The 10,303-nt window shown below is 50.3% G+C and overlaps 1 protein-coding gene across 1 annotated transcript in view; it reads right to left on the bottom strand.

The window, feature by feature from the left end:
- B4GALNT3 (beta-1,4-N-acetyl-galactosaminyltransferase 3) overlaps positions 1–5,998 on the bottom strand; it is a 67,564-nt gene extending 61,566 nt beyond the window's left edge. The window contains exon 1 of the mRNA XM_063318792.1: positions 5,758–5,998. Within this exon, the coding sequence (XP_063174862.1) occupies positions 5,758–5,911 (154 nt within the window). The 5' untranslated portion in view covers positions 5,912–5,998. The remainder of the gene's footprint in view (positions 1–5,757) is intronic.
- Between the last annotated feature and the right edge of the window lie 4,305 nt (positions 5,999–10,303).

The following is a 10,303-nucleotide window of genomic DNA, read 5'->3' on the forward strand; positions in this document are numbered from 1 at the left end:
GTGCACAGGGACCCAAGCACCCCTGAAATAACCCACGAAAAGGGTTATTTAAGAGTCAAATCCCTACGAGACTTCAAGTCAGGAGGTGGAAAAAGCCAAGTTCACAAATGATTTGCAGTACATGCCTCAGCAGCAGCGAAAGGATACACTGGCCCAGGACAAGCATGGCACAGCTAGCATGAGGTCCAGGCATCCCCTGGCTGCTGTCAATGAATCTCACAACCAAGCTAGAGTATGATCCAAATCGCTCTCAGCGGCCCTGGCTTCTCTGCTGGGTCTGTGATAGTGGTCTGTGCTGTGAATGTGGGCCTGGGGATGTTGACTCACTTTACGTACACCAGTGCAGAGCAGAGATGTGACAGCACTTCTCATCATATTCCAGGGAGAACCAACAGATCACCTGGAAGTGAAAAATCTGCCCCACCTGCAGTGTCCATCCTTCTCCTGATGGCTACAGTGGCCCACAATGTGCTTTGGGGAACGATGTTGCTTGGCGCAGGTCCCTGTGAATGAAGGTCTCATTAATGTCTTCAAAAACACAGAAGTGTCACATGCACACTTCATGGTATGGATGTTCCCCGGCTGCCAACACTTTTCTTCGGTCAGGATGAGGTGCTTTGGGGGTGATATCTAGTTTAAATGTTCCTCTGGGTTAACAGTTTCCGAGTTACACCGAGTGGAAACAGAGATACTTCAGCCACCGCTGGAGAGCCACATGGTCGCGCCTCTCACCACAGGCACTCAGTAACCTTTAGAGCAATTAGCTATGCAAAAGAGCGATACTGTGCATGTATAGGCAAGTAAGCTTGCGTGTGAGCGATTGCAAAAGTCAGCCCACACGCATGTGAATGGACCTGCACACCTCGGTGTGCTCAGCCATATGTATAGGTGCTTCTGGGGGTGCCTGGGCAGGGAGGCTGGAGAAGGAAGTTGATGCATTACATTAAATAAGCAAGCTGAGCTTTCTGCCAGCTACTTTTCTCACACAAACACACACACCTGCCCATTCACGCCAACACTCGGGTCAGGTTTTAAGCAACTCGCACGGCTTTGTAGTAGCCTGGATGCCTGACGATCAGAGAGCTTACCACGGTGGTGGTGGTGGCGGGGGGGTAACAGACCAAGTTTCTGTGAAAGGAAAGGGACACTAAAGATGTACGGACTGGGGAGGTGGAAGTCTTGCCATAAGGACTTTTTCATTCGCACATCTGCATGGTTTCTTCTGAACCCCTTCTATTTCCCACTTCAGAGAGTGGAGCTGCACGCAACTGAGTTAGAAAAGCAGCATTCTGTGACACTAGACGTGAGACAAAACCCACTTGTCACAACCCAAGAAAGGAAGATAAGACACTCCCAGCGTTATTTACGTGCAACAATAAAATGCGGAGGAACGGGGACAGGTTGAAGCAGCTGGGAGAGGCAGGTTAATGGGCCCCTGATACCTTGTTCCTACAAGCTGCACCTCTGACAATCTAATCTAATCCTGCACACCCTGCTTGCGCCTGGCTCACTGTGACGCTCACACCTGTAGTAAAGGAAATTACTGCAAGTGATTTATAGCCTCCCGAGATACCATGGTCTTTGCAGCAGAAAAAAAAACAGAGTCTGCACAGCAACGGCTGGGAATGACCTCACCTCCAAGCTCCTTCAAGGCTGAGGATTTGCTTTTACTATGTTGACACAAGGGTTTAAAGCAAAGGTGGATTGTTACGCATCCTCATTACCTGCAAGCACAGCTCGCTGATGCCAGCTTGGCTCCCTCAGACTCAGAAGGGTATGGATGGGCGGGCAAGACAAGGCACTACTGGGCGCAGAAGATTAAAACAGCAGTAGCAGGGAAGGTCCCCAACCCACCAGCCTTTCCATCCAAACAGAGCATTGCAGCAGCTCTGGGAAGAGTGTCTTGGGGTGGGGGTCTTCCCTGAGGAAGACCCGTCCCTGCCCTTGCCCCTTCCAGCCGTGCTGCCAAGCCAACGGCAGTACAGCAGAAAAGGCAGGGCACAAGACTCGCTCTCCAGACCTGGCTGCTCTGTGCTTTACTGGTATTTTCTCCCTCCCCAACACCTCATTCACCCTTGAAATAGGAAAATTTTCCCGCCTCCAGCGGTCACTTGCAGGAGCAAAGGGTGCTGTGTAGCAGCTAGTAAAGACGAGAAAAACATTTCTGCTGGAGAGCCCACTCCACAGAGGTTAGTGCCTGTCAGCAGAGGGAGTAAACACACTGTCTCCAACTCCTCGGGTTTCTTGGCAGGAAGGCAGTGCCCTGCCTGTTACAACTCGTTTTGGATGACAACAGGCCACATTTCATGTGAGGAGAGTTGTGCCCATCTTCAGCTCGCATCAGCCTGCTTGCTTTTCCTCACTCAGCTGTAAACATGTTTAAGATTCCTATAAATACCTGTTGGGCAGCAGACCAGCCAAATACGCTCAATTAAAAAAAAAAAAAAGAAAAAAAAAGAAAAAGGCAAGCCCCTCAACAACAACAGGAACAGAAACACCCTCTTGTCCATGAGAGACAACAGTCCTGCCAATGAGGCTCCCTGCCAGGAATACCTTGATTTAGTCACATCACAAGAAAAAAAATGATATGGTGGTGGTTTTGTTATGTTTTTTTTTTTTTGTGTGTGCGTGTGTGTTGTTTTTTCTTAAACCAGATTGACAGTTCATTTCAGCATCGCTTTCAAAGGAAAGCTATCGCTCATGAGCGCCCATGCTATCATCCATCCCTGTCCAGCCTACCCCAAACCTTCCTGACAGCTAGAAAAGGGCCTGCATCAACTTAGGAATGTGCGAATCCCACAGTACCCATGGGGTATACTGAGCACAAATTCTGCACCTCCAGCTGGTGTTTCAACCTTTGACTTCAACGTTACAGCGAAACGAGCCTCATGGCCAGAACCTCTCCCAGTGTACGGCGATGCAGCACCATGGAAGCCAGTGGGTACCAATGATTACAGTATACTCTCCTAGGCCCTTTGTTTGCTTTCATCTAAACTTATTTATGTGCTTAACTTTGTTGCATGGCAGAGCTACATGTACACCAAGGGACAACAGTCAGGGCCTCAATTTTTAAGCATCACTTACGTGAACGCCCACACCCAGGCCATCTGACATTTGCTTCCTCCACCACGCTGATCTGGTGGGGTCAGAGGAGCAAAGGAGCATAAAGCTGGGGAGAAACCACTGTGCCTGAAGACTTGCTCTAAGGCGCTGACCCAGGAGCAGGGGTGGCATGGGGGCATCACAGCGGCTTGTGCTCCATCCCACGCATGGCTGAGAGGAAAGGGAATATTTTCTGTGACTCCTTACAGCCTTGTGAAAGAAGGGCTCACCTTTCTGGAAAGAGAAAACATACTTGACTTTCCATACACAGGCTGTTCTGCAATGCCTTTTAGGGAGGTAAGAAGAAAGCTCTGTTATGGACATAGGAGATGGACTGTAGCTCTCCTTCCAAGCCCAGCAGCTCTTCAGCTTTCTGGCCCTAATGGAGGGAGACTCTTACCCATTGCCCAGAAAAGTTACGCTTTGTATTTTATCAGCAATAACTGGGGAGGCTATTGCATCAGATAAGTTGAGGTGGTAGCTCTTGGTTGGTCCCAGGTGTGACTTACAGTAGGGTTCCCACCTGGGACATGTGACAGAAAACAATGCAGAAATGAGAGCGGAAAAGTATTAATTGCTCTGAGAATCACTCCCTCCTATGCCGGCTCCCCGGGATCTCTGGAAAGAGTCACCACGTGGAGATACAAACACAGCCGCCCCAGTCCCAAGAGAAGAAAACATTACTTAGTTTTAACAGCCAAAAGAAAACAAATACCATTTGTCTTTCACTCCAACTTCTCATTTCTCTTAAAACAAAACAGGCTTTTAGAGGTACTGGGGCCAAGAGGAAGGGTGGGGAGGGCCAAAAATTAAACTTTCTCCTGTTAGCAGGTTCCAGGATCCTGACCTTGAGGCCAGGAAAACGTGATGCCAAGTGCCCAGCATGCCCGCAGAGCCTCAGCTCTCTAGGCACAGCTGCTCTCCCTCCGTGATGCTCCAGAGCTCATTAGGAGCTGCCTGCCAGAGGGTTTCACCCTCCCACCCTTTCCAGCAGTGTTTGGAAATGCTTTCCGCATACCATGAGCAGCAAGGTCTCTGGTCGATGTGGGAGAATCTGGACTTTTATATAATTGAGCTTTAATATAACATAATTATTTTCCTCATCTTCTGTTTTAGTTGGTAGTGACCGTAGTCATGTCACTGTTTCCAGTTTCAGTCTTAAAACAGAATGACTTTTATAGCAGAGATGTAAAGCTGCGTCTAAAACCAAAGAGGAAGAACCCAATTAATAAGAAAAGTTGTTTGCTCCTGCGCATCTCTTCTGTCCTCACACTCTCTGCCCATTTCTCCCATCCCCTCCCTCTCCCTTTGCATTGCTGTCAGCAAAATGATCGTCAGCTGTACGGCTCCAAACACCTGCCTCAGCCCCTCTCTCCTTATAACCACTGTTTTAAATCACTCTGAGGGTTTCTTTTCTCCCTTGCTGCACCGCAGAAGTCCTCTACATACCTCCACAGTCTTCTCTAAGGATCTTTGGGGGGTACTGGCAAAGTGGTACAGTAAGAGGCTTGGCTAGACCGCATGAAAGGTGTAACACAAAGTAGACGCGTAGCACAACCCATCTTCTCAGGTCCCAACTAATTCCACCAGGCATAAAAGGTAGATTATAACTAGAGGATTTATCCTAGCCAAAGAAACCAGATCTCTTACGCTGTCGGAACGATAAATATGCATTTTTAGCCTTAACGTCACATATAATAAGGAACAAATGGACAAGCTGAAGTCCTGTAATGGACTTTGTAGTAGATGTCCATGGAGCTCCTTGCACAGCCACAGTCTAAAGCTTTAAGACTGAAATCAAGCCTGACTCACGGGAGTAATAATCAGGGGTTTACAGTGTGTAACGAAGGGACTACGATACCGAAGAGTATGACTAGTTAAACGCTCACATCTATTTGAAAAAACTACTATCAAATTAGATCTGCACCCATCACTAATATTATTTAAAAACCAGCGGCAACACCAACACAGGCTTTTACAAAACACTTGGGCCATTCAAAACTTTCTTGTAACTGTAAAAAAGAAGCGAAGCATGAAAACTCACACGACACTGATAGAAAATAACTGTTTTCCTCTACTTCGTGGGGGAAAAAAAAAAAAAAAGAAAGCAGCTAACTGCACTTAGTATCCGCTCCGCTGCGCTCCTCCAAGTTTGCAGAGAACGAACCCGTTAGGAGGTGAGCAGCGCATCTCCAGGGTACGCATTCCCTCCTCCTTTGCATACCCTTCTTCTCTCATCGCAGTGATATTCAAAGCATCTTTGACGCTTCCCAGTTTCACACCAGAGCTCAAGAGAGCGAGAGCCACCCGCAAGCCGCGACTCCGGGCTCAAGGTCACATTTTGACAGGTCCCCCTGACAGAGAGGAGGAGGAGGAGGGCGAGAGCCGACAGGCCAAAGGCAGAAAAGCCAGAACCCCCCAACATCCCTCCTCCTTCCCGGGGGACGGGACCCACCTCCGCCCCCGGGGGCTCCCCAGGGAGCGGTCCCCCCCCCCCGCAACTCTTCCCCCGCCGGCCTGGAAAGGGGGGCTCTGCATCGGGATCCCGAGCGGAGCGGGACGGGCTCTGCACCGGGACGGGCTCTGCACCGGGACGGGACCCGCCCCCCCGCTCCCCACCTTCCCCTTCCCTGGCGCCCCACGGGGGTAACTCACTGCGGTCCGGGAGAGCCCCGCCGCCGCCGACACCGCCGGCCGCCGCTACCAGCTCCAGGTAAGCGGCCCAGAGCCCCAGGGCCAGCGCGCCCAGGGCCAGCAGTAGCCGCCGCAGCCGCCGCCGCCGCAGCCGCGCCAGCAGCCGGCCCCGCATGGCGCCGCTCAGGGCGCCCGGCCCCCGCTGCCACCCCGGGCCATGCTCCCGCCGCCGCGCCGCGCCGCACCGGCACGGCACGGAGCCGCCGCCTCGGACCCCCTTCCCCGCCTTCCTCCTCCGCGGGGCGGGCCCAGGTGCGGGGCGGCGCCGCGCCCCCGCGGGGGCAGCTCTCGGGCGGGCTCTGCCACCGCCCCCCGCACCTGCCTCCGCCCCGCCGGGGGGCCGAGCCGGGGGCTGCGCGGCGGCAGGGCTGCCCCCGTCCCGCCCCGCCCCTGGGCCGCTCTAGGGGCTGGCGGGCGCCGGGACCGGAGCCCGGAGCCACCTCGGCCACGGGGGTCCCGCGGGGTCAGAGCTGCCGGAGGTCGCCGCTCCTGCCAAGGCGAAGGAGCGTCCAGCTCTGGAGTCCTCAGCACACGGAGGGACATGGACCCGTTGGAGCGGGTCCAGAGGAGGACCACAAGGATGACCAGGGGGCTGGAGCACCTCTCCTATGAGGACGGGCTGAGAGAATTGGGGTTGTTCAGCCTGGAGAAGAAAAGGCTCCGGGGAGACCTTATAGCGGCCTTCCAGTACCTGAAGGGGACCTACAGGAAAGGTGGGGAGGGACTTTTTGAAGGGCATATAGTGATAGGACAAAGGTTAATGGCTTCAAACTGCAAGAGGGTAGATTTAGATAGCAGGAAGAAATATTTCATTGAGAGTGGTGAGGCACTGGAACAGGTTGCCCAGGGAAGCTGTGGATGCCCCATCCCTGGGAGTGTTCAAGGCCAGGCTGGATGGGGCTGTGAGCAGCCTGGTCTAGTGGGAGGTGTCTCTGCCCATGGCAGGGGGGCTGGAACTAGATGATCTTTAAGGTCCCTTCCGACCCAAAACACTCTATGATTCTATGAAAGCTGCTTCAGTGGCACAGGAGGTGGGCGCCCTCCCCCAGCCTCAAAGCCTCCTTGAAGCTGGTTTTCTTGTCAGTAGGAGCATTGGTGGATCCCTCCGGTGAGAGGATGGGAAGTGATACCTCCTCTATGCAGAGGGAAGCAGGATAAGAGCGGGACAATTCAAATTCCCAGTTACACATAGCTGAATCCATTTCAAAATGGTTTTCACCTGGTGCAGCAAGTGTATTTACTTTGAAGTGCTTTGCTCAGTCAGGAGGAACAGGGCTCACAAAGTCTCCAAATCTGCTTTCTGAAGCAGCTGACTAGATGGGATGTTACACCCTTCAGACCCACCAGAGGGAGGACTTTGGAGGCCCACATGAAGATCAGGACCTTCCTTGAGCGTGCTTAGTGTTTCATTTCACATCTCGAGCACGCTTCTGAAATGACTCTCCCAGCTGTCCCCCCCATGCTATTGGTTCAGTTCACGTCACCAAGTGGTCTCAGAGGATGCAAACTGGATTCCTCCCGGGTGAAACTAAACTGGAAAGTGCTGTCTGGGATGTACGTAATGCATCCAGCTGGGGAGTTAGTCCAGAATAATCCTTTCCAAACGCGTATGGTGTAGGCGGTATGGTTGTTCAGCCCGGAGAAGAGAAGGCTCCAGGGAGACCTTTATTGTGGCCTTCCAGTACCTAAAGGGGGCCCTACGGGAAAGATGGGGAGGGACTCTTTATCAGGGAGTGTAGCGATAGGATGAGGGGTAACTGTTAAACTGAAAGAGGGGAGATTGGGATTAGATATTAGGAAGAAATTCTTCACTATGAGGGTGGTGAGGCACTGGAACAGGTTGCCCAGAGAAGTTGTGGATGTCCCATCCCTGGAAGTGTTCAAGGCCAGGCTGGATGGGGCTTTGAGCAGCCTGGTCTAGTGGGAGGTGTCCCTGCCCATGGCAGGGGGGTTGGAACTCGGTGATCTTTAAGGTCCTTTCCAACCCAAACCATTCTATGGTTCTATGAATGTTTTTAAATGTTTTTTAAATCCCAAGTGTGACAGCAGTCCCATACTCCCAATTTCTCAAGCATCCCAAGTTGTGCAAGTGTGTGCTCAGACTTCCACATCTCTCACCTTCACTGGGCGCGTTACAGGAGCGGTGGAAACTACAGCTTGTGATAACCCCACATGCGGAGGTTGGCAGCGTAGCTGTATGAGTGCAAATCACCTTGCTGACTAATATAACTGTGCTAGCAAAACCCACCATATCAATACAACTTAACTGGGCAAGAAGGTCCTTTTTGCCAGGAGTCTAATTATAGGACCATGCTGATTCCCTTACTGTGATCCTGAATTGCAGCGCCGACAGGGATTTTTCTGGGATAGCTCCCCCAGGGAGCAGGTGGTGCAGGACTCGGGGCTGTCTCACAGTGAGATGGTTCAGACCAGGGAGCTGACACTGCCGATTGCCTTGATGGACCATCCTCGAGCATCGGGACAGATCGCTGCTCACTTCAGGATACCCCGCTCCTAGCCTACCCTGAATACCCACTTCCAAGAAACCAGTTGCCAGATGAGCCAATCGGAGTTTTTTTTTTTTTTTTGCTTTGTTTGGGTTTTTGTTTGTTTTCTCTTTTGGCTATGTTTCCTTGTGATAAAAGCAGCCTTTGATATGAATGCAGCACTTAACGATGCGCATCTCCTGTTCCTCCCGGCTCTTCTCTCTAGCTCCAATCTGCATCCCTGCCTCTTCTTGTTATGTTTTTGCTTCTAGTTATCTAACAACTGTTTCTCTGTTCTGTAAATTACTTCTAGCTCTGTGCCAACATCTTTTCTCTGTAGGCTCCCCAAAGGTTCAATTATCTGCCGCTTGCTCCTTCCTTTCTTTCTTCTTGTGTAATTTTCATTTTAACACTAATTACCAGCTCCACACCAAAGATACCCAATACTGTCCCCAAGCTTTCACCACCCTGGTGGCTCCATACCCCTCTTCCTGACCTCAGCCATGCTCTGAATCACAAACAATGACTTCATCTCAACTTTCATAATCGAAACGGCTCAAAGGCAGAAGCGTTTCTAAGAGGAAAAGGCAGTCTCTGAAGATACAGTTCCCCATTATTTCCCTTTTTTTTGGCTCCTCAGGAACAAACTGGGCTCTAAAAGGCATTACTGGAGGAGCTGTCACAGAAGAAGCCCTGTTGATGTTGCAGTTCAACATCACAGTAAGGGAATTGGCATGCGTGGTCGCACAATTAGACTCTTCGCAAAAAGGACCTTCTTGCCCAGTTAAGTCACATTGATATGGTGGGTTTTGCTAAAACAGTTATATTAATCAACAGTGTAATTTTTACACATGCAGCTATGCTGCCAACATTTGTATGAACTGGCCTGAGCCACGGTTTGAGACTTCCTCTCGCTTTCCCTGTTCACATGGCTGTGCCCTCTGGGTTCTGACGCTGACAGCAGCATCACTGTCACACCGTTGCTCTCCTACAATTTACCTGTCTGATTGGAAAGCCTCATTTGTTCCTCTGTCTCTTCACCATGTAATTCTTCCTAGGTCTCAAGCCCTAGCTGTCCAGATAAAATGACACAGAAATGGCCTGCCCTTCCTTTTCAGCTCTACAAAGGACACATTTTTACATGAACTTCACCCAGTACCTCCAGGAGCACCTCCTCATCGCAGGTCCTGCCCCATGAATTGGCCCAAATTGCTTTCTGCACATCAGAAGAGTCTTGCAATATCTAGAGCATCCATTTGCACTTCCAGAAAAAAAAAGTTTTTATACACTTTAAGCTGAGAACTTTCAAAAGATAAGACATTTACCATAATGAAAGATATATCTACATCTTTGCCCATTTTGGAAATCCATCTCTCTTCAAATCTGACTGAAGTCTTGCCTAACTTTCCTCCTTTCCTTGTCTTAAAAGTGCCAGTACTTGTTTTATATTTTAACTGACTGCGCTCATCATCCTTACGTTTCAAGAAGTTCCAAAGATGTGTCACGGTCATTTTATTAGGGACACTACAGAACACAACGCTGAGCAGCTCTCTAGGTGGCAACACTGAGCAGACTTCTATCCACCCATGCTAGCACTGAAGAGGAAAAATACTGTTTTACTGGACACTTAGGAGTGACACACTATGGAGATAAATGTTTGCAGTGAAAGAAAGGCACTTTGCTCTCTGAATCAATGCAGGAGAATCCAGCACATCCTGGGCATGCTTCACCAGGGTAAATCCAGAGCTTTTTATTCAAATCGAATCCATTTCAACAATGAAACCCTTCATGCCAGCGTACTTAATCATTGTCTTGCTTTAACATTGAAAGACTTCTGTGTTGAAAGCCTCTCTGGGTTTCCTGAATAAAAAAAAACCCCAAACAACCAAAACCCATATTTACACATTTGTAATCTGTCCACAATCCAACAGCATCGTAATTCTTAAAACATGCAATTTAGTCAGTGTAAGTGACTAGTCAAGCCCATTGAGGGCTCATTTATAAAGCTATATTTTTGGAGC

Source organism: Chroicocephalus ridibundus, chromosome 1, assembly GCF_963924245.1.
Source record: "Chroicocephalus ridibundus chromosome 1, bChrRid1.1, whole genome shotgun sequence".
Classification (NCBI taxonomy): domain Eukaryota; kingdom Metazoa; phylum Chordata; class Aves; order Charadriiformes; family Laridae; genus Chroicocephalus; species Chroicocephalus ridibundus.